The 24,352-nt window shown below is 48.5% G+C and overlaps 3 protein-coding genes and 1 long non-coding RNA gene across 4 annotated transcripts; 2 read left to right on the forward strand and 2 right to left on the reverse strand.

Annotated features, from left to right (window-relative positions):
- Positions 1-17: 17 nt before the first annotated feature.
- bphl (biphenyl hydrolase like) lies at positions 18-3,262 on the reverse strand. Its single transcript, XM_086223499.1, has 7 exons — positions 3,095-3,262; positions 2,051-2,154; positions 1,790-1,956; positions 1,407-1,560; positions 1,166-1,297; positions 664-787; positions 18-565 (listed from the first exon to the last, which is right to left on the reverse strand). Exons 1-7 carry the CDS (start codon positions 3,166-3,168, stop codon positions 475-477), a joined length of 846 nt encoding a protein of 281 aa, XP_086079625.1. The 5' UTR covers positions 3,169-3,262; the 3' UTR covers positions 18-474.
- Positions 3,263-5,437: 2,175 nt separating this feature from the next.
- LOC147249427 (dual specificity protein phosphatase 22-B-like) lies at positions 5,438-14,620 on the forward strand. The gene is made up of 7 exons (XM_086223428.1): positions 5,438-5,538; positions 5,620-5,653; positions 8,023-8,105; positions 11,092-11,141; positions 12,152-12,226; positions 12,693-12,864; positions 13,185-14,620. Exons 1-7 carry the CDS (start codon positions 5,518-5,520, stop codon positions 13,329-13,331), a joined length of 582 nt encoding a protein of 193 aa, XP_086079554.1. The 5' UTR covers positions 5,438-5,517; the 3' UTR covers positions 13,332-14,620.
- LOC147249428 (uncharacterized) lies at positions 8,472-9,892 on the reverse strand. The gene is made up of 3 exons (XR_015119273.1): positions 9,339-9,892; positions 8,984-9,257; positions 8,472-8,896 (listed from the first exon to the last, which is right to left on the reverse strand). It is a non-coding gene; the product is annotated as an uncharacterized LOC147249428 (long non-coding RNA).
- Positions 14,621-16,112: 1,492 nt separating the features above from the next.
- On the forward strand, positions 16,113-22,755 carry LOC147249429 (interferon regulatory factor 4-like). The gene is made up of 8 exons (XM_086223427.1): positions 16,113-16,424; positions 17,261-17,447; positions 17,887-17,963; positions 18,517-18,649; positions 18,752-18,853; positions 19,136-19,513; positions 20,444-20,556; positions 21,044-22,755. Exons 1-8 carry the CDS (start codon positions 16,227-16,229, stop codon positions 21,197-21,199), a joined length of 1,344 nt encoding a protein of 447 aa, XP_086079553.1. The 5' UTR covers positions 16,113-16,226; the 3' UTR covers positions 21,200-22,755.
- Positions 22,756-24,352: the final 1,597 nt, after the last annotated feature.

The raw sequence follows: 24,352 nt of genomic DNA on the forward strand, positions 1-24,352 counted from the left end.
AAAGATCGAGAACTCTGGCCTTTTAAAAAAAAATGTTTATTTTGTTTTTTACCATCGATAGAAGAACAAATTCTGAAAATATCGACATAGAAACAAACAAAAAATAAAGAATCATCTCATCCAAAGTTTTAAAGCTCATAAGGCATTAACTGGAAACACATTTAGGTTTCATTTCCTTGTTATATTAGCCTTGAAATAGCTAGCTCCTGATAGCATAATTACTGACTTGGACAAATACAGGTCAGCCACTTGAAAAATAAAACTGTGACGCAGGTGATTTAATTGTGATATTTAAATTTTTAAAGAAAACGTATCTGCAAACATTAAAGAAGGATGTAAAGTACTGCCTCATTAAGATTGAATCATGCAAATACATGAGAAAACATCCAGTATTAAAACTGGTGTGAGAGTGCAGGTGAAATCATGGTGGTGATCGAGCTTCGGTTTATCCTCTTTACTGTGCTCATTGTGTAGTCAACCTTCCAGAAAGTCTTCCACCACTTGGTTGAATTCCTCCGCAAACCTCAGGTGGATGTTGTGTTTTCCCTCCGGCATCAGATGTAATCTACATGTGGAGAAAAAATAAAATGAGATGAAAGCAGGATAAAGTACACATCTTCAGTACTACAGTGTACTACAGTTACTAGGATACTGTGGTCTCACCGGGATCCTGTGACGTGTTTCAGCAGGTACTGCGGGTGGCAGCTGGGCACCATGGGGTCTTTCTCTCCGTGGACGATGAGGGTGGGGCAGCTGACGAGGGGCAGCAGCTCCATGCAGATGCTCCCTGGACGGAGACATCAACGCTCAGCGCCTCGCTCACAAGGCTCTTATCACAACAGCTGACAGGACGTCACCTGTAGAACTCAACGCCGAGCTTTTCTAACTGAAACCTCACTGAGAGTGACTACACTACCCACAATCCTAAAGGGAGGAATCGCCCTCTCTGATTGGCTCCGTTATCACAGTCATTCCAGTCAGGACTTCCTGGAAACGTTACGACTCTCTGATGAGAAACGCTGAATATTTGAATCTTGAAACATCGGTGGAGGAGTTGAAGGTGGCTGGGGGGGGGGGGGGGGGGCGCGCTTGAGTTCTATTTTCTAAAAACAACAACAACAAAAAAAAACCTCCTGTGTTTCGGTTTTAAGTGCTGAGTCATCACCTTGTGGTCTGTGTTTGAACTGCGTGATCCCGTCCACCCAGGCCTCCCAGGTCTTAGCGAAGACTTCTGCTCCGTACACCTCCTCCATGGGCTGCCTCATCCTGGCACTCCACTGGGACACATCACGGACAGCTAAGGACGCCCCATAGAACGCACACACACACCCACACACACGATCACAAAGCATCTCAATGACCATGTGTGCAGTAACCCGACACAGTGAAAAGCGGCGCCGGATTACCGTCGTAAAGGTCAAGGTCGTCCTGAGAGATGAAAGCGTTGGACCCCCAGACCACCATCTTGTTGATCAAATCCGGGTTCCTGGCAGCTGCGATGAGGGCCGTGATTCCTCCGTCGCTCCAGCCCAGCAGGGAGAACCTGGCAAAGCCCAACGCCTGCCAGAGACAAGGAAAAGACCACCGACGGGTACGGCGGAGAAGTACACGGTACTGCAGTACTCAGAGCACCGCAGGGAGGGTTTACTGTCCGAGGAGCCAAACTTAGGAGGAGACGGAACTTGCAGGCTACCGTAGGTTCTCCTTCGGGCCAAATCCTTCAAACCGGTTCTTTAAATTTGATCGGTTCTAAATCAAACTTGCAGTTACTCATGCCTGTTATTCATACCTTCATCAGATCCACTGCATCCTTCGCGTCCCTCTCAAAGAAGTCCGGGGGGAAGTCTCTGTCTGGGGGCCGCGACCGTCCATAACCTCGGGGGTCCCAGCCCACCACAGTGAAACGCTGCTTATTCAAAGACTTCAACTGAGGTCCAAAATCTGTCCGGGTGCTTCCTGAAGCGGAAAAGACCAAACGGGGCTTTGAGGGGACACCAGGCACAGACGCTGCCAGCTGCCTTCAGACCAGCACGCGTAGCTTCGTATCTACCCAGAGCGCCGGGAAGCAGAAGCACGGCGTGCTTCCCTCCGCCTGTCTGCTCGTAGTACAGATCCACGCCGTTGACGCGCTGCCTCCCCGACGCCACGGAGGAGCTGCGGCGAAACAGAAAGGTGGCGGTTTAATTACCAGCTTTCACCTGCAGCTGAATGACACAGAACATAAACCAGCTGCTCAGACGTGATCCTCGGCGTGGCATCAACTCAGTTTCAGCCTCCTACTGAAGCTTCAGTGACAGGATTTCCCCGTATACTTGCTCTCTCCACCAGAGTATTCAGTGGCTGTTACAGGTACTTCTACCAAGAAGTAGAAGTACATCCTGATAACAGCATTACTGAGTGTGCAGTATCTGAAAAGTTCGTCCTAAATGTCTTCAAGAGCAGCTAGCAAACGTTTGAGCAGACGCGGCCCCACACAACCCCTGGGAGGGGCCCGGACCTCAGGTTGGGAACCACGGATCTACGCTACTGAAACATGGCGCTCGGTCGGTTTTGTCCTCAGCCTCCTTCCACACCCCTGAAAACACAAAAATATCATCACGCAACTGTCAGATCATAACTTAAATAATATTTCATAATTTGATCAAACACTTAAATCGTCATCAATAAAAAAAATCATTGCGTTTATTGTTTTACTTCATTTATGACTACAGAACACAAGAAACCTGTTAGTTTCTATTTGATGCCTCCGTCTGGCGTCGCTTGGGATCCTGTCAGTCTTGTACTCTCTCATTATTATGCAACGTGAGGGTTATGACTGATACTTTAATCATAAATGGCTGCAATCACGATTACACTTCCAATTATCATGATTACAGGGTTTTTATTGCATTTTCAGCGCATTCCGCCTCTCTGGGAGCCACTGCGCCATCTAGCGGCCACTCCCCAACCGAGCCTTCCGTCCCACAGGAGGGTTCCACCCAGGTTCCACCGCCTCCTAGACCCGGAACGACGTTTCCCGCTTCTCCCTCTGCAGCTCTGGAAACAGGCACACGTACAGCGGACACACGGAAAACCAGTAAAACCAGCACGTCACCAGTTCAGCTGCAGCGCTGCCATCGTCGTAGAGCCGCGCATGAACCTCCGTCCTCCGCGTAAAATCAAAGCCATCCCCGCACAGACGGAACCCGGAACCTGAACCCTGAACCTGGAAGCAGGTCCAAGTTTGTTTTTAGCAAACGTGTTGTAACTTCTTCTTCTTCGTTGATTTATGGCGGATTGCAGAACCAATTTAGGGTACATACCGCCACCTACTGCAGCGGAGGATGGAGAGCAGAACACGGGTTACCTGAATCAAATAATAGTAATAATAATAATAATAATAATAATAAGGGCTGCACGGTGGTGCAGTGGTCCTCACTGTGGCCTCACAACAAGAAGGTTCCAGGTTCGAGTCCCGGCTCGGGCGTGGGATCTTTCTGTGTGAGTCTCCATGTTCTCCCTGTTCCTGCTGGGTTCTCTCTGGTACTCCAGCTTCCTCCACAGTCCAAAGACATCAAGAGGGACCAGGTTAATCCAGACTCTAAATTGACCGTAGGTGTGAATGTGAGTGTGAATGGTTGTCTGTCTCTGTATGTTGGCCCTGCGATGGACTGGCGACCTGTCCAGGGTGAACCCGCCTCTTGCCCGTAGACGCTGGGATAGGCTCCACCCCCCCGCGACCCTTAATGTAGGAATAAGCGGAAGATGACGATGGATAATAATAATAATAATGATGATGGAACACTTATAGAAAAAATAATTAGATCCTAGTAAACTCGCCATTTTTAAAACCAAGAATTATTTTTATATTTTCTTTGTCCAGAGTGATTAAAGATGTTCAGGTTTTTGAGTCTAAAGTTTCTTTAGTCGGTTGATTGAGGTGGAATTTTGGGTTTATGAGAAAAAAGTGACCAACGCTGGAGCAGCTCTCTCTCAGTGACAGGCAATAAACCAAATCAGCTAATTGATCGATTCTGATTGATATTTGATGTTTAACACGTCTGACAGGAAGGTAACGTTGCAGGGTGTCACCTTACACACCTGCTCATGAGTTCTCCTGAGGAACTTGTGTCCTCTTCCTCTTTTTAAGAACCTCTTCAGTCCCCAAACATGTCACATGCTTTGCCCCCAAACACACACACACACACACACACCCATAATAAATGTTCCGTCTGATTCCTCTGTCTATTAAAACGAGAGCAGTGTTTCTATTGTCTGAAGCGGCTGTTGAGCAAAGCTGTTTTTTGTAAACGCCTCCACGCTCGTCTGCCTGTCAGAGCATCTGAGCTGTAACACACGACGAACCACACACACAGGAAAACAACACACAACAACAAAGCCGGGCTAAAAATACCTCCATCACCTCAGAGCGACGCGCGGAGGATGAAGCAGAATTTACTGGAAACTGATACACCAGATTCCAGTGGATGTCCACTGAGAAGTGACACAACATTTAAGACGACGGCGAGCAGCTAATTTACTGGAAATGAGACGATTCGACGGCTGGTTGACGTCAGACCCGGGGTTTGGTAGGAGTCGGAAGGTCTGGCGCCGAACCAGAGGGATAAACAATATTGGGCTTTAATATCAAACAACTGAAGTGAATAAAGGACATTTTTCAACAACAGCAGCAACAAAACGCCACATGTAGCCTGCAGCTACGACGGCGAGCGAGTAGGAGGTTTGGGAGAAAGTGAGATGAAGCATGGAGGCATTTTCTGGTTTTATTTTATTATCTTACAGTTACTTGGGACACTGCTGTTACTTTGGGGTAAAACAACTTCACCCAGGGTGGGGGAGGGTGGGCAGGTCCTGACTGACCCTCCTGTTTTGGGTGAAATGTCTCTTTACATTTCCATCCCAGCTCCACTTCCTCTGATATGCGGTTGGACAGGGGACCGAACTGTCCTTTAAGTGTCCTTCAAGGGGAAAACCTGGTTCTGGAGCAGTCGGGACAAACACCCAGGACCAAAAAACCAAACCAAGGTATAAGACATCACAACACTCCAAGGTTTAAACCCTGACTTCCCTCGTAGTGAAGGAAAGACTGGAGATGCGTTGCTGTTTAGCAGCTGCTATCTTTTTTTGTCGTCCAAATTTAAGGCCACGACGGCGCAGTGACGACACGCAAGCACGGGGGGAGCAAGCGAGTGCCGTGTCTCGGCGTTCGCCCCCTCAGATAAGCGACACCCAGACTTTGACCCCAAGGTGAACGTGTTCTCCTCTGCCTTCTGACCCTCAGCCATCTTTGCGTGGTTGGCATGCGCCTGTCCGCGGTCCCATGACCCACGCCTGGTCTAAATATAAACGTCCATGCAGGGCGCTCCACGGTCACATTACATCATCCTGAGCAGCACAGAGCTTTACGATCTCTGGGGTCACACAAAGAAGTCATAACTGGGGGGCGAGAACACGATGGGACGCAACCCCCGGGAGTGAGTTCCTGTCCTGTCGGAGCGGCTGAGAAAGGCAGCAGACATGGGGAACGGAATCAACAAGGTAAACTAGTCAAAGGATAAAAACCTCGCCTGCACCGTTGTCTTCTCCTGTAACATCCACTGAATCTCTATCTGGCGCCAGGTGCTGCCGGACCTCTACCTGGGGAATCTCAAAGGTGAGCGCGCTCTCTCTCTCTCTCTCTCTCTCTCTCTCTCTCTCCGGTCTCCACTTGAGGAGAAAATGATTTAATTTCAGGATACGATTCATTTGCTGAGGGGAACGTGGTGAGAAGTTGCACCAGGCTCAGTTTCTACAGAACAGAGAGGTCACGGTGTCAAAGAGAACGTTTTAAAAATAGTGATGTAAAACTTAAAGTGACAGTGTTTGTTCCTCTCTGTGCAGGAGGGTGGGTGTGTCAATCTTTGTCAGCAGCTGGAGGACACAACATGTTTGAGCGCCGCTGGGGGGGCACGAGGGTCTGTGCGGGAGGGGATGTCCCGCGGCGCGGGGGTGTTTTCCCCGCCACAAACCGAATTCCAAAAATGAAATAATATTGAGATCATTTGAACACAAACGCGCAGATTCACCTCTAAAAATGTACCTGTGGTTATTGGAGGTGAGCTCAAACTGCTTCGAGTTTCCAGACTTGCTGGTGAACGGTGCAGCCAAAGGTGTCCGAAGTTTGTAGGGTTTTATTGTAGGCATCCGACAAAAAAATAAAAAAAAATCTTAATCTAGAAGACATTCTACATTTACCAGACATTCAGCATCAGCAGTTTGCAGTTTTCTGAGCTTTTTTTTAAAAAAAAATTTGGTTCAAGAAAATCTAAATTTGTACATCTGTTCATGTGAATATATTTTGATAATTTCCCAACATTTATCCTTAACTAACGTATAAAATACACTTTTGATCTGAGATCAAGAACACCTGGGAAGCAGAGATCAGGGCAAAGCGACACCTGTGGCAGATGGCTCATACACAGGCTAAGACACATCAGTGCTAACATCAAGCTAACAGAGGCTAGTAGGTGCTATATTTTAAGCCCTGGAGAGGTTCAGGCACAAATGTGGTCACTGCTGGGAAAAGAAACAATCACTGATATGTTGGTTTTATTGAGTCTAACCCTAAAAGTGGGGGGAAGCTGATTTATAACCAAAATAAAAAGTAACCCAACAGATTTGAGTGAAAGGCTAACAGTTGGCTACTGGCTAACACTAGCTACCCTGCAAAAGGATGCTAAAGCACTGCTTAAAGAGTTTTTTTTTTGGAGGGGGGGGGGGTGTGGTTTTAGGGACAGATTTATTATATTTAAGGAAAGATTATGGTTTTGGTTCAATACGCTCTTTTGTCAGTTTTTGGATTATAACTTCCAAAGTTGAGGAGCTTTTCTCTTCGGTGATGACAGTGACAACCACGAGGCTAAGGCCATGGCACCAGTGTCCCTCGACTAGACTCCGCATCCAGAACTCATTTGTCGTGCCAGTACGATCACGACATCTACAAACTCTCAGGTTCCACTCTGTGCAGCTGTGCCCCAGCCCGGCCTCATCCTCTGGGCTGCATTCGCCACCTTCCTGCTGCTGGCGGTGCTCGTGCTACTCCGCTAAGCTAATTTTAGCTTTAGCAGAGGTTTAGTAAGATTCAACACGATGATCCGATGCAGCCTTTGCTCAGTATGTTTGAGAGGATAAAAAAAAATCAAATCGGACTTCTTTTTTTTTTTCTTCTCCAAAAAGATGTATCCAATCAAACATATATGAACAAATTCAAGAGGTAAATTAACTTAAAGCATTAGCGAATTGGCTAGTTCTGATATTTGAGCTAGCATTCACTCTAAATGACATCAGCTCTTTCTCCTGCTTTTATGCCTTTAGCTGTATTTTGCATTTTAACAAGTAGGTTTCGATGTCATCATACATGTCATGTTAAAACTGATGCTTTCTGGTCTTTCACCGCTTATCAACCAGCTAAACGTTATTTGTTTGTTTTTTCCCAGATGTAAAGATGTACTCTCACGACTGTCCAGCCGCTATGAACACACATGTATCAAGATATATCAAATTTAAGGTTTTTAAGTGACATTTCTGTCAAACAGTTGATTTCAAACCTCATGTGAGACTTTCTCAAAGGTGCTCATGGGGGTCCAGTGGTTTCAACTCTTCTTGGTCTTGCAAGCTACGGGTGGCATTTTGAGCAACCTGCAAAACTTGCAAAGCATGAGAAAACATGCTCAGGGCACATCTGTCCAAGGTAGAAAACATTTGGCTTCCTTTTAAAGAACAAAATTTGATTAAAACAATTACTGTTTCTTGCTTTGGGCCAAGCTGCTGGACTGTTTTAGAAACATTGGTTTTCCGGTTTTTCTTTCAGTTCAAAACAGGGGTGAATGTTTTAAACCATGAGGCCACATTTGCCTCAGAGACATTGGGGGGGGGGGGGGGGGGGGGAGCTGCTGTCTGGCAGAAAATGTTCTACTGGGTTCTAAACCTGCTGGAGGTCATTTGTGATGAGAGGGAACGCGTGTGATTCTTCGTGATCCGCAGACGCACGTGACAGGGATCTGCTGGCCCAACACAACATCACCCACATCCTGTCCATCCACGACACGGCAGCTCCTGTTCTGGAGGTGAGGCATCTTTCCTTTAAGTCTTATGACTTCACTTGACCCCTTGACCCTGACACCAGTTTGGCCTTGAAGCCCCCCCCCCCCCCCCCCCCCGCCCCACGGTCTCCGCTGTACTCAGTCTGACAGTGTAAAAGGTGCAACACTGACTTTTTCCTGATTGAATCAGTAACTAATTGGCCCATGACCTGATTCGTTTAATCAGAAAGATGAACGGTCCTTTAACCCCCACACTTGTTATTCTTTCTTACAAAAACAAGAAAAAAAGAAGAACACATGCTCAAATTCCAGAGGCTGAAACCCGACATTTTAAGGGCTCTTTATTCCCCCAAATAAACACGGAACCATTTCTTTTTCTCTCAACCTCGTTTGCCTCTCAAGTGATGAGCTCACAGATTATTTCCATCTCCAGTTTTCACTGTGTTTTATTTTATTTATGCGGATCTTTTCTAGCTTAAACTGGCCCTCCAAGCGTCAGCAGGGTTCTCCGTCTTGTGTTTGTGTTCCATCCATCCGTCCATTTTCTATACCGCCTATCCCAGCTGAGACAGGGCGAGGGGCGGGGTTCACCCTGGACGGGTCGCCAGGCTGGCGCAGGGCCATCAGGAGCAGTTAGGGGTTCAGTGTCTTGCTCAAGGACACTTGGACGTGGACACAAGGGGGAAGTGAGGATTGAACCAGCGACCCTTCGGTTGCTAGGCGACCACGCCACCTCTGAGCCGCGCCGCCCCAGCGTTTGTGGTTAAACAGGATACTTGACACAGAAGGCCGACTGCAATCAAAGGCTGCAGAAACTTTTTCAAAAGAAGTGAGAGTCATAAATGAGCTGTTTTCAATCTTGCTCAGTCTCTTTTGTTTCAATCACAAGACCTGGAATTCACCTGCTTTGATATCCTGCTGAATACGTGGACATGAAGCCGCCGCCGCCGCCGCCGCCGCCTCAGGCGTGCAGCTGCGACGCAGATGAACTGTGACGTTCTGTCAGGAGATTTTTTCACACGGGACGCTTTCAGCTCCCTAAAGTCTTGAAACTGGACGCCTGCTGGATTTAGAAACGGCGATTTGTTTGCAAAAGAGCGTTGAAGATGAGCTCCCCGGGCCTTTGTGAGACGGTGAACTCGCAAGTGCGGGGTTCTGCTGCGAGAACCTGCTGGGCTGAAAGGGAGAACGTGGCTCAAAAAAACAACGAGTTATCGGAGGACAAGTCACGTGGTTCAACTTTCTCCGTGAACGTACCGGGAATCGACCCCGTTTCACTCGCCGCCGCAAATCTGGAACTTGACTTGGTTGTCCACTTTCACAACTCTCAGCTCGTTGAAAGCGATCACCAACAGAGATTCCTGTGCACTTTCTCCGACGGCGGCGCCGCAATACCTTTCATGGCAGCTAAGAGAAACAGCAACTTGTGCGACGGTATCACTACCCAAACTGGTCAACCACCAAAACTTTTAAAAGGTTTTGGGTTTGAAATCAAGCCTGAGACTGTAGAGATGTGCCAATATTTATATACGCGCTAATATATGTGTACACACACACACACACACACGTGGGCGCGCAGGTAAATACACACCCTCACCCTGAGCATGGATGTCTGTCGCTCTCCAACTACTCACACCTCTGGAACTGAGTATTTCTTTGGGCGGCTTCTAGTACTTTTTTTTTCGTTAGGACGTTCGATTCTGTCCTTTGCTTCCCACCTGATTCCAACACCTGAGCTTCTGTCCGATCCCAGGTACCCACCTTCGTCCCCGGCGTGCATTCGGCATGTTACTCACCTTCTATGGAGGTGATGTCATCACTGCCGTGTGACCTGGCTCGGGTAGAAAAAGAAAAAGAAAACACAAAACCCCATCAGAGAATGAATCTGTAGAACTTTGATCATCCACCTCGACAGGCTTGAGACTTGACTGTTGGGGTCTGACAGCGTTAAATCTCACCACTGATGACATCGTGCCTGGGAAGAGTCTGACGTTTACCTGCGTTATAAATCACTAAACATCTGCACCCCAGAAGGAGTGAAGTATCTTCAGCAGCAGTAGTTCTGCTTGTAGTGTAGTAATATTTATTTATACATATATGGATGTATTGTGTGTATGTCATACATGAAGAGTGTCCGCTCCTCAGTCTTTCCTCTGGTGTCTTCAAGCCGATGTATGATGCAGCTTTTCTGAGTTCTGTGGTAAAACGATGACTCAGGTCCAAATGGCCAGATGGGACGCTCATTTGCATAACTACCAGTCACCCTTCCGACTGACTGAGTTCTTGGAAGAGCGGAAGGCAGAATTTACAACCAGCAAGTCTCTCAGGTCGGACGTGTCGCCGTCTAGAACGGAGGCGTCCGGTTTAAAATCTCAGCGTCGACATTTTTGCGGTGAAGTAAACGCGAACCGTTTCTCTGCTGTGCTCCACAAACAGAATCACCAACACTGGAGGTCATGACTCTCGATGTCAAAAGTTGTGATTATGACAACAAGACTGAAGGCGTGTGCTCCTGCAGTACGTGTGTGTGTGTGTGTGTGTGTGTGTGTGTGTGTGTGTATACTGGTATGACTGGGTTTTGCGTGTGTGAACTAACCAGTCTGGAGTCCTTCCAGAGCTCAGTGTGTCCCAGAGGGCTCAGGGGCTTTTACAGCAGCGAAGTCAATATGGGACGAGGTGGTTTCTGCATGGGGCCACACAAGCACCATCAGCTGCCAGGTGCACAGAGCAAGCACACACACACACACACACGCACGCACGCACGCACGCACGCACGCACACACGCACCGTTATGCCACGAGCACCAACGCCAGCGCTGAGGCAGTGTCAGCGGGGCAAGGTTTCGGGGACCCTCCCTTCCACCACAAAACAGGAAGTGGGTTGAACAGGTGACCTGACTGAGCAAAGACCTTCCCTGCAGTTTGGTCTTCAAACGTAATCGTCCTCACTCCAGCAGATCTTTTATTGTGAAATTATTTATTGTCTCAGCTGTTCCTTTCGCCCCCAACAGGACATGACGTACCTGTGCATATCCGCTGCTGACCACTCCAAACAAAACCTGTGAGTACTTCGCAAACATTTACTGGTAAAGCACGATATTGTAGCCCCGCCGTCAGTATCAGCGGATATTTTAATACACGAACGTCGGTCTGATGAGTCCATATCAGACCAGAAAATATCTGACGTGTGGGCTGATAAAGAGACGTGACTTTAACAAAAAAAAATCCTCATCAAGTACAAATACAAATATCATATAATGTCAACTTGTTTTAAAACTAATCACATCAGCATCAGGGGAATGTATTTATACCATTTACCATAAGTACTGTAATAGGTGCACACTCATTTTGATTTCATCACCTTGGCTCCAAGGGAAATGAGTTTTAATTGTAAAAAATATTAAACACGGGTGGCATCGAGTGAACATTCTGTCTGGATTTCTGGGTATTTTTTTTGACAGACTTGAGATGCGATAAATATGAATTTACATCACTAAAAAATACTAAGTTGACTAAAAGAAAACCTACAATAACTGAAAAACACATTTAAGAGAAGAATACAAATATTCACAGCATTTTTAATGTAACCTCAAGATAAACGGATGAAAATGTAAAAACACCACGAAGAATAACAAGATAGCCACAGTCACAGGACACCGACGACAAGAAGCTCCTCACCCACTGAGCGCATTTATCACGTTTCTCAAAAGTACAAACTCACAACTAAATGCCAAAATTTAACGGACGGATTCCCCCCCCCCCATCAAATACAGAGATTGTTGGATTCAAATCAACCAAGAGACAAAACAAACAAAAATAAACCTCAAAAAACAAAAACATTGAAAAACATAACAGTTTATGAAATTAAAGCAGACACAGTTATGAATGTTAATAAATTCATTCACATGGAAAAATATATATTCTTATATATATTTAAATATATTCTTTAAATTTTTTTTTTTTTTCCTTTTCCCTACATATTTAAATAATATTTTATTTTTCTGTGTGAACTGAGTGCTTCTGACCGTCTGGTTCTATCTGGTTCCATCTGCTTCCGTCTGGTTCCGTCAGGGTCCAGTACTTCCGGGACAGCATCATGTTCATCCACGAGTCCCGGCTGAAGGGGGAAGGATGCCTCGTCCACTGGTGAGCAGGGGAAGAAAGAACAGTGGCCCGTTTCACGTTCTTCATCTCAAGAACACATTGATGAATCGTGGCTGCCACTCTGACATCACTCCTTCCTGTATTTCAATGAATATTTGTACTTCTCACGTGAATCTTTTCCCACTGGCTTCATCTTTTCAAACGAGCCCTGAGCACTCCTTTTGTTCCACCGTATTAAAACGACCACTGCCGTATCAGAGCACCTGGTGTCAGTATGATGTCATCATTGGGGATTCCTGGCGTCTCGCTGTCTTCGTCATAAAGAACCGGTGCGTGTCGGTCAAGGTTCTGAGTCCTCCAGGTCACGGTCGTGTCAGAGTTCGGCAAAAGAAGTCCAGCTGCTAAGTGGAACACTTGGACAACGGCGGCGACAGTTGCATGTTTAAAACTGTACATCCAGAAGCTTCCTGGACATGTGACCAGCAGCTGACCTGCTGTGTGCTCTCAGTGTGGCAGGCGTGTCCCGCAGCGTGACCCTGGTGGTGGCCTACATCATGACGGTGACTGGCCGCGGCTGGGTGGAGTCTCTGGCGGCGGTGAGGGCAGCCAGGCCCTGTGCCGGACCCAACCTGGGCTTCCTACGGCAGCTGGAGGAGTTTGAAAACTCAGAGCTGACGGAGGTGAGCAACACCACGCTGATGTCATACCTACAGAACCACACCCCACAGGTGAGACTGCTCGGCAACAAAATGGCGCAGGATTGAGTCTTCAAACCCAGAAATGAGTTAGCATCAGTGAACATCCTGCTAACGTGGCTAACGAGACCCTAGAGGGTGCGAAGGTCATTACAGCTCAAATCAGGAAGCCTTGAGCTTAGTAGTGGTGATGTCAAGGTCATGTGACTGTGCTGTAGTTCCTTCATAGGCTAACGTTAGCTTAGCACCGCTAACCATTGCATTTCGGCTTCAACCCTCATCATCTGTCTACTCTCCTCTTCCAGTACCGGGCCTGGTGGAAGGAGCGCTACGGGAAGTACTACTTCAGTGACGAGGAGGAAGTCGGAGCTCTGTTGACTCGCAAATCCAACGGCAACAGTGGCGCTTTACCCACCGGCAACACGTGCGCTCTGTCCACTAGTGGCACGTGAGCGCAGAGGGCATGGCCGCCCACCCGCCGCCGCTGTTCTCATTTCAACTCGTCAAACACGGCGGCCTGGTCCTTGGCCTCAAGCTTCAAACTGTGGCGCTCTGTCGTCAGGTGCCATCGCGCCGCCGTCAGAAGGAAGAGCAGAACTTCATGTGGCTGTGCTGCCACACCGCAGGCTGTGCGACCCAGAGTGCCAGAGTTCGAAGCAACCTGAACATGAACAGCAGGTGCAGCCGCCGCTGCTCTGTCACCTTTCACACCTGCACAACAACAGACGCTCACTGATTTTGTGCTTTTCTCGTCCCACGGGGAAACCAAGTCCTCCGTACAGGTAGCTTTTCCTGCCACCGATAGTTGTCGTTTCCCGCCTGCAACACTTCTCTCCCCATCCTGTGACTCGAAAACTTTCAGAAAAAGTTCCAAGAAAGTTTTGTTTGTTGACGACCACATCATCTTTCCATTACCCTTGGAAAGAGCCCTGGACTCCCGGCAGCCCTCTAACCTGGAGTCCATCATTCTGTTCAGTATTCAGAGTGCACCCCCCCCACACACACACACACACAACCCCATTCACCAGCTAATTAGCCAAGTTTAAGAGGCTAATTTGTTTTTTTGACAACTGTCCAGATGGAGACAGTAGCCTGTTAGCTCACTCGTAGCCTGTTAGCTAGTTTTTGCTAGCACCCTGTCTATGTTCTGCCCAAATTCGGCCGCAGCAGTTACACTTTTTCCACTCTGAGCAAATACGGAGCCTGGTTTTCATTGTCTGGAGCTAATTTAGCCTGTTTTGTTGTTGTTGTTTTGACTCCCAGACGTGTGGAGCATCGACTCAGAACCTTTCAGGATGAGCTGCACGGATAGTTGCAGAGCTGGCAGCAGCCCTGTGGTTTTATTAAAGAAGTCACCCTGAGTCGCCTCAACACGACACGTTGAAACCCTCCATACGTCACGCAAGGCCAGTCAAGCGTGACGCCAGAGAAATGAGAAATGTGCATAAAGTCCAAGAGTGGGAGCGCACTTTATACGTCTAGTTGAGTTGTGCTGTTGCTCTGGCTTCACATGAGAGCACTGGGTTCCGCAGACACACTGGAAGCTGAAGAACCCTGCAGTAAAACTGCATCAGAAGCAGTATAATTATTACTTTGTCAGAGTGGAGAAGGTACTTTTGTGTTCTTACGCTCGGTCCAAGAAGAGACTTGTTTTGTAACGTCCACCTAAACTGTAGCTCGCACTTTTGTTCCAGAGTGAATACGTGTGTGTGTGTGTGTGTTTGTGTGTGTGTGTGTGTGTGTGTGTGTGTGTTGGCAACGCCCCCCCCCCCCCGAGGTTACAGAAAGAAGAGACGAGAAAACGTCTGCTGGAAATGCTTTGATCTGAATTTCTTTACAGTCGAACAGAACGCGTTCATGCGGTCGAAGTCGGACTCGAATCCTTGTTTTGGTTAAAAAAAAAGAAAAAAAAAAAAAAGGTCCTGCGTGCAGAACTCAGATCAAAGCAAAGACAGAAATACCAACAAATACTTCGAAGTATTAAAGGCACTCATGCATGACAGTGACCTCTCTGAGAGTACTGCGTAGTTATTCATGTGGATGGAGTATATTGATGTAATAATGAATCGAGGTGAAGTAATACTACCTCCTTTGAATACTCTTGCGTCACTCATCTGTAACAATACAACATCTCTGATAATTTCATGATTAATGGAAATAAAGGAAGTGAAGCCCCCAACTACAGACAAGTACTTTACTTCCTTCTGAAGTACCTTAGAGACGATGTAACGCTGGTATTTCAGACTCTCTTCAACGATGTAAACGCGTAGTCTTTGCTCTTTTAAAACTTTTGTCACACGGTTTTGTTTTTGCCCTCAGCATCAAATTAAAGATGAGAGCCACCCCGGAACTGGTCTGAGTCCCCGAGTCTGGATGAGGGTGCAGGAAAAGCACAACCATCAATGCTTACAAGGAATCATCACATCAGGAGGTGTTTGTGTTGATGTGAAAAATTCAAATAACAAATTAAAGGTTCGCCACGCTGGGTGAGCCCAGAGGGCCGAACCTCCCTGGTCTGTTCAGTCAGAGCTCACCGCAGGCTTGGCCGTGGTTCTGGTGTTCATTGTCACAGGTTTGCCTCAATGATCACCATTCTTTAGTCTAGAAAAACGAAATTAAATAAAAAGAACGACTCTTGATTTCCCGGAGCTCAAATGGCATCGTTTATCCATCCGACACTTAAAACGACAAAATCCTTGAATTCAAGTGTGGAACCTGAAAATATTTGATGTTTTCCCTCCCTTCTTTGGCTGAAAGGCGGCTAAAAGCAAACTGAATCGATCATCAAACGGTGATGAGTTTGGGTTCGTGGCCGCGACCTCTGACGGCTGGACGGCAGCCAGAAACCAAGAGAAATGAACTGATGATGTCATGATGGCGCGTTTGAGCCTCAGTTTGAGCCCGGCACACACACACGCACACACACACACACACACAGACGGTGTTTTAGTAGAACCGACACCCTCCCGCTGTTTTTGTAAACGTGACGGTTTCACAGAATTGTTTTGTTCCGTCTCTCCGCGGCTGCGGCTGCGGGTCACGGGTCAGCAGGGTTTCCCCGGGTGTCTTACCGGAGTTCAGCCGCTGTCTTGCGCTGATAAGCTTCGCGGGAGGCAGCAGGTGCGTCCCCCTTCTTCCTCCTCCTCAGCAGCAGCATCTCTGTCTCCGCCCCCCCCCCCCCCCCCCCCACCACGCGCTGCAAGCGGGCGGGAGGATTTAAGCGGGCACGCGGCGATGATGAGGACTTTCTGACTGATTCCAAAACTTGAGGAGTTTCTCCAGCAGACCGGAGCCTGCGTGGGAGACTTGAGCGTGACAGACGGACAGGCAGACGCCGAGCGGCAGAGATGAACCCCGAGCTGGACTACGGAGGCTCCGGCAGCAGCGGGAACGGAAAGCTGCGCCAGTGGCTGATCGACCAGGTGGACTGCGGGAAATATCCCGGTCTGGTTTGGGAGAACGACGACAAAACAATCTTCAGGATACCGTGGAAACACGCCGGGAAGCAGGACTACAACCGGGACGAGGACGCCGCGCTGTTCAAGGTACGAGACCCGCATCCTCCCGCATCGCCGGGGTCTCCACGGCGCCGCGGGAGGATGCGCCCCCCCTGAGATCCAGATCAAATGATTCATATATATATATATATATATATATATATATATATATATATGTGTGTGTGTGTGTGTGTAACCAGTTGAATTTCTGACTTCAGTATTTAAAGCTCTCCGGGCCTGAAGATCGATCAGAAATATCTCTGACATCGATTTATTGATTTCTATTTATTTCAGTGAAATTCCTTTTTAACAAAAAATAAAAATAAAAAGTAAAATAAAGAAAGAAAACTTCCGGACCTTTTTGTTTTTTAACATTTCTAAATAAAACCAATTCAACCAAAATGTGGTTTGAATCTTTTTTTTTTTTTACTGCTTTATTTTTCTGCATGTTGGATTTTTGTTGTTGTTCTTTTTAGTATTTTCAAAACATTAAAAAACCCTAAACTACAAGTTAAGAGATCTGCTGCTAAGAGACTCAATCTTGTTTCTTTGTTGAGGCATCCCTGGGGAGTACTGAAGTACTTTTGTCACAATATTAAAGTATCACGGTACAAATTTGGGCAGAAACTCAAACACTGCTTTTGTCTCGACACTGAAGCGAGGAGTCGTTCTCTGGCCGTCCAAGTCTTCAAGCGTTGGCTTCAGCTTGAGGTCGCCTGCTCGCCCTCTCCTGGGACAGATTCAACTTTGAAGAGGCTGCAAACCTGCAACTTTTGTTTTCTCACGTTGAAACCGGGTTCCTTCTCGTGAACTGGGAGGTGACATGTAAGCTCTGAAACCCGTGCCCTCAGTGTTCTAACAGTGCGCTGTGACCCGTCCTGCAGGCCTGGGCGCTGTTTAAAGGAAAGTTCCGGGAGGGGATCGACAAACCCGACCCGCCGACCTGGAAGACCCGCCTCCGCTGCGCCCTCAACAAGAGCAACGACTTCGAGGAGCTTGTGGAGCGAAGCCAGCTGGACATCTCGGACCCCTACAAAGTCTACCGCATCATCCCAGAGGGCGCCAAGAAGAGTCAGTCCCACCTCAAACACCTAGAACGTTGCTCATGTCTTAGGGCGGCCTGAGGGGGGCAGAGCTGGAACTTTTTTTTGTGGCTTCAATAAAAGGTCACCAACTCTGCCCTGAAAAATTACACTCACAAGGAGTGGAGCAGCAAACCCCCGACTCAGGTCGACTGCAAGAAATCTGACTTTTAGAGAACGACGCCATTCAGCCGTCATGAAATTGAACCAAAGCCTCGGCAGGTGTAGAGTCCAAAGAGCAGCAGGTGAAACACTTTCACACAAAAGTGCGTCTGCTGCTCAGGTGAGGTGCTGTGGGCCTGCAGGCTTCCAAACCACAGCTTTCCTGTTTCCATTTGTTCTCACATGAAAACCTGAACATGAAGGCTGGAGTGACGCTGGAAAGTCACGGCTGGGAGTTAAGGTTTCTGTCTGTGTGTTGCATTCAGGGCCCCGACAGGAGGACAGTCCCCTGAGTCCCGTGAGCTTCTCCATGCACACGTCCTACCCCGTCCTGCAGCCTCAGGTGATTTTCATACACATGAAAATGAGAAGGGGGGGGGGGGGGTGCGCGCTACGTGAGGTCACACGAGTGCGAGACATGTGAAACAACAAGTACTGCAGTACACTTGTGTACTTCTGCCAAACACGCCTGTCACAGTCACCTGGACCTCTCTGGCCCATCAGCTTGTTTGAGACAAATATTGAAAAAAAAAAAAAAATCGTATTTAATCAACATTAGTCGTCAGGCAGAACTGCGGCGAGTAATCGGCTCGTCAAATCAGCGAAAAATCAATCGGCAACTATCCTGATGATCGATTCTTCCAGATTCAGAAATAAAAGATCTGCTGCTTTTCCATGGAGTCTCTGAGCTCCTGACGTCTGGGTTTTTGTCAACCGTGGCGTGAACGACCCTCGAGGTCGCGAGGGAACGACTTCCTCATGTGGAACGTGAAGCACAAATGTTAGAAGTCTTTTATCAAGAAGTCCTACTCTCTAGATGGGCATGTGAACGCAGCACGACGGTCATGTGCACAGAAAAGTTGGTTTCACGGATTGTTTGTGTGTCGCTCGCCCAGATGTCCCAGTACCTCCCGACCCCGGACTGGAGGGACTACTGTCAAGAGCAGCTGTCCCTGCCTGAGCTGCCCTTCTCTCAGTGTCACTGCCCCCCCCGCAGCCTGCCGTGGCAGGGCCCCCCCATGGAGAACGGTACAGCGCTCAGCGTTCCAGCATCCTGCTTCGCCAGTTTTACACACACATTACTGCCTTTGGTAATCTTGTGTGTGTGTGTGTGTGTGTGTGTGTGTGTAGGATACCAGCTCAGAGCCTCGATTTACTCCTACGGTCCAGGGGAGAATCAGCCCTCGCCGTTCAGTGTGGACGCCAGCATCCGATCAGCAGAGGCGCTCTCAGGTACACCAACAGGTCCTCTTGGGCGTCAGGAGCTTCACCAGAGGTGGTCATGATGTCGTTGGTGGCGATGGTCATTCAGCTGGTTTCTGACAAAAACTACAAAGCTGATTTCCATCAAACCTGGTGGTGGCGGTGGGGGGGGGTAGAATGGTCCTTTTCAGTGGGGCGCATTAGTCATAGCACCACCTGGTGGCAGCAGGAAAACTACCCTGAGAATTAAATATCTGAAGCAGCCATCAATACACACGTGTGTGACCTCCACCTGTGTTGTGCTCAACCCAGACCTCCGCCTCCATGTCTCTATATTTTACCGGGACACCCTGGTGAGGGAGGTGACCACGTCCAGCCCGGAGGGGTGTCACATCACGCCGTGCTCCACAGAGGATAAGCACTACTTACCCTCAGGAGGACCCGAGCTGGTGGCGCTGCCTGTGGACAGCGTCTCAGCTCAGACGAGAGCCGACGAGGGTCCGCCGAGCCCCCCCTCCACCCTGGAGAGGGGGGTGTTACTGTGGATGACCCCAGACGGCCTCTACGCTCGGCGGCTGTGCCAGGGACAAGTGTACTGGCAGGGAGGCCTGTCGCCTTACGGAGAAAAACCCAACAAGCTGGAGCAAGAGGTCAGCTGTAGACTGCTCTCCACGCAGGACTACGTCACAGGTGAGGCGCGAGCACGAGACCTCACAACACCGATTTCACTTTAAGACCTAAGAGTGTTCGTCCTTTCCTTGGGTTTGGACTCGGGTCAACCCTGGTCTATTTTAACCCTCCCTTTAGTCTGACAGGCAGGAAGCAAAGGCCCAGCCTCATTTCTGCTCACTGTTGTGTGGCTCTACTAAGATTAGAGTGAGTGACAGGAACAGTAGACGTGAGGGGAAGTGAATCAACGTCGACACGACATCTCGGTGCGACGTCAGAATTACCCTCCAGGTGACCTCGGAATATTTGGGTCTTGTCTGGAGAGATTTCTTGATAATTGCGGCAAAAGCCGTGAGTTTGTAACCCTTGCTGGACGCTGGCTCAGTGCCGGGAGGATTTTGAAGCTGCAAAAACCCAGGTAGGACTTCATTCGCGCCCCACAGGTGCGTTCAAGCACGTGATGCATCTGAGATCGGAGCTCTCCATGCCTTCACCTGGTGAGGAACTCCTGTTTTTCTGGTTAAATCTTAATTCTTCACGTCTGTCACCGTAGCTTTTGTGACGTTGGTGGGACGGTTCGCCTTCCGCTGAAATTTTCTCAGAGGAAACTTTCCACAGCTCATTTACTGTATTTTAGAGAAATGTAAGAATAAATCTAAGAGCCCCCCCCCCCCCCCCCCATCAGCAGCTGTAGCACACGTGTGATTTTATAAGACGAGACTCACATGACTTCTTGACTGCCTCATCACCCACGCCCACACGCTGAGACAGATGCAGCTGTGCAGCAGTTGGTCTCACAGAGCCTCATTTGCATGCGTGACCAGGACTTTCCCGTTGAATCACTGAAAGGTCAAACTTCTTCAGCTGAAATCATTTGAATCGTTTCAGGTGAATTTGTGACATGGAAGCTTATCGTGGCTGACAAGGTCTCGTCTCTCTCCTGGCCAACAGAGATCCAGAGTTACGGGCTCCACGGTCGGCCGCCGCCTCGGTTTCAGGTGCTGCTGAGTTTTGGCGACGATTGTCTGGACCCTCAGCGGCAGAGGCGGACCCTCACTGTCCAGGTGACCTCACACAGCGACCTGCCGATCCCTCGGTTCAACTCTCACTCAAATTTAGCTTCATACTCACGTTGAAGGGTCTGGACCGAGCCCCGACAGGGACGCATTCATTTTTATTGATCTTTTTAGGTTAAAGTGTATTTTCTTGTCAACTGGCTGCAGAAGTCAAGGAAGTGCCACAAAATATTAAGGAGTCTCTGAGGCACCGGCACAGCTAGAAACCTTCCAAAGGGTTCCAGCGTTGCTTGGTTGACAACACAGGGCCAATATTACCCACCTGTGAGGTCACGTTGACCTTTGACCAGCAGAATCAGGATCCTGCCTCTGGCCCCACACGACCAACGGGGCAGAAGCCCCAAAAAAAAACAAAGCTTCTCTTCTCTGTGGCCTAAAAACAGCTGACACCCCCCCCCCACCCCCCCACAGATGAGGTTTTTAACTTTAAGATTGAAGGCAGCCTCAGGTAAAGACCTCCTTCCTTGCCTCACAGGTGGAGCCGCTGTGTGCCAGGCAGCTCGTCTACTACGCCCAGCAGACGGGCGGTCACTTCTACCGCAGCTACGAGCACCAGGTGGTCACGGACCACATGAACGCCTCAGAGGACTACCAGAGGGCCATCACACACCACCACGGCCTGCAGGAGTGACCCGGGTGGCTTCTAGAAACTGTTAAAACCTCCGATAACTTCGACGAGCCTTCGGCTGGAAAGGTCTGAGAGACGCTCGTGGACGGTGTAACATTCCGATGTCCGTTTGTGACGGCTTCTGTGTCTCAAGTTGAAGTGTTATTTTATTGTCTTACTGCATTTTCAGGGAAACATTTTTTATTTTATGCAAACAAAACTGACAGCTGAGGTGATTGTAGTCTCGCCCTGTGAGGTGAATTTTAGTGCCTTAAAGGAAAACTTTGACATTCTGGGAGACACGTACTTGTTTTTCTGGCAGAGAATTAGACGAGGCGCTCGGTGGCGCGACGATACAGCCAGCAGCCGTTAGCTTAGCATGAGGCCTGGACCGTTGGGTTCTCTGCAGGACCGGAGGACTTGGCTTCAGAGGACTCACGCCTTTGCACGCGGAAAATTGTTCGCACGGAAAGATTTCTGCCGCTCGTCTGCATGAAGGCAGCGCCGTGTGCAGGCTGGCACGGTACTCACGGCGGCCGTCTTCATCAAAAGTAAAAGCCACTAGAAAATATCAGGGGAGCCTGGAGTCGGTCAAAGCCGCGGCAGCAGAACAAGAGAGAAAGCAAGTGTGAAGTGCAGGGGAGCGACCGCTCGCTGCTTCGGTCTCAGGGGTGATGCAAATGTCAGGCTGTCAACATGCTTTGCTCATGTCACATGCCAGTTTAGGGAAGTCCTAACGGCAAAGCTGTAACGGTGTACGTCTGACCTTGTGTGGCTGTGATGTCATCGCTGTAAAACATGGACGCATCCATCCAAAGTGAAGCCGCAGAACTTTGTGTAATCGCCCGCCAGTCGCCCTCCAATCCACACCCGCGATACCGGACACGTCCACATTTGATTGAGGGATTTTGACGCTGCAAGGTCCTGACACGTGGCTGACACTTAGTTGGCTCCGCCCACTAATAATCACATAATTCGTTCTTCTTCTTTGCCTTAAAACCGTAGTTGCAGAGCACAACTTCCTGTGCAGGCTATGGTTTCAGAGCATTGATTTCCTGTATCAGCGCTGACTGAGGGGGAGCAGGGTGGCGTGACGCTGGATCCTCGCGTCCTTGCCAGGACTGATCCTGCATGTGAAGCCAGGATCAGACGCGCGCCAGGTGAAGCCCTGGGGCGGCCGGTTCTGTTCGCCCGCCTGCTGGCACCTCTAAATCTCACCATCTAACACCAAATATCCCGATTAATTTGTACAAAACCTGAAGAGAGGAACAGCGGCATTGTCTCGTCTAACTTTCTGCCAGAAACACTTACAGAAATACTGAACTGTACAGAATGTAGGATTTTGTTTTTGTACATTTTTTTCTCATTGAGACACTATCACCATTTGTAAATTATGAATGAACTGGAGTTTTGTACTTGGCGGGTCGGTGGAGAAACCGTGGGAGTGCTGGCGTTAAGACAGGCTCATGCAGCTCAGTTTTGAATCATATATTTTTATACATCAAGTCTGAGGAAAACGTTCTTCTGTTCATATGAGAGTGATATTTCTGTTCCAAAAACAATAAAGTGTAAAGTCTTGACAGCCTGTGTCTGAACAGGAAGTGTGGTTGAGATGCAGGATGAAGCTGGTTAATCAAAACACGTCGTCACAAACAACGATGACATCACAAGGGGAGGAGAGAGAGGAAGAGGTCGGCCACGCTTTCCACGCCGTGCGAGAGAGAAGCCTTCCTGGCTTCAAATTACAGTCTTTTTCCACTTCCATGGAAAACAATCATAAAAACACATGAACATATTTTTCTCTGTGCCAAACCATTTACAGGAAGAGTAAAGATGTCTTTGCTTGATCTGGTTGCTAACTGAAAAACAAAAAAAACCCAAACAAATGATGCTTTAGTTGGAAAACCTCGACGTGTTTAGCACGCAAGGACGTTGAAGATGAAACCTCACACAGAGAAGACTCAGCTGATTCCTTTTTAATCATAAAGTTAAGTGTTAACTGTAGTTTTACCGTAAAATGTAAATATAGTGACAAGTAAAAATAAGAGCAGAACCTCTCAGGTCACATCTTGATGTGGAATGTGGTCCTCGGCCATCGTCTGCAGGGCCGGACAAGGAAAGACCCTTTCCTCCTGTGAGCCTCAGGTGAACTGAAACACAGAGACCTTCTGAGTGCTAGTTAGCTTAGCATATCACTGGTAGTGGATACCTCCATATATTAGCTTCATGAAACTAGTGGGGGGCACAGTGGAGCAGTGGTCCTCACTGTGGCCCCCCAGCAAGAAGGTTGTGGGTGGAGCCCCGGCTGCAGCACGGGGTCTTTCTGTGTGAGTCTCCATGTTCTCCCTGTTCCTGCTGGGTTCTCTCTGGTACTCCAGCTTCCTCCACAGTCCAAAGACATCAAGAGGGACCAGGTTAATCCAGACTCTAAATTGACCGTAGGGTGGCTGGGAGAGCCAATGGTTGTCTGTCTCTATGTGTTGGCCCTGCCATGGACTGGTGACCTGTCCAGGGGGAAGGCTGCTGGGATAGGCTCCACCCCCACCACCCTCAACAGGAGAAGAGGGGGAACAGGGAGGGATGGAGACTAGTGGGTCCTCTGTGTATTCAGGTTTGTGATGCGTGTTCGTCAGGAAGTGATCCTCCTCATCCTCGCTTAGCAAGTCGGCTGTGATTTGTAGCAGCCGACTTGCGAAGCGAGCAAGCAGCAGCAGTCGCTCTTCTACAATGTTTTCAGGCGCGGTCAAGGAATCTGTACGCATCTGACCCTAAAACTACATTTTTGATTAATCATGTACACAACTCCAGTTTAATTACTGTAGAAAAAGTATGTTCTGGAGATTCTCATCCGCTACCATTCATTGTGCTAAGCTAACTAGCGGTCAGCTGGTGTCTGGGGGCTGTCTAATGCAGCACAGAGGAGAGGCGTGTCCCTTTAACAACATTCAAGCATTCATGATTTGCTTGAATGTTGACAGAGGTGCGCTAACCTGCCCATCCACTATTCATCATTGTGATAAACCAATTAATTCAGATTACTATGTTAATTCACCTGGATATTATGTTTAAAAAAGGCCTGTCAGAGTCAGCACTGTTTCATGTTAGCTAATTCAGCTAACGTTGCAACAAGGATAACGTTAGCTACCTCGGCTAGAGTTATACCGATAGCTTGAGTAG

The sequence above is a fragment of the Aulostomus chinensis genome, chromosome 14 (genome assembly GCF_037954235.1).
Source record: "Aulostomus chinensis isolate RoL2024-O1b breed Wild chromosome 14, RoL_Achi_v1.0, whole genome shotgun sequence".
NCBI lineage: Eukaryota > Metazoa > Chordata > Actinopteri > Syngnathiformes > Aulostomidae > Aulostomus > Aulostomus chinensis.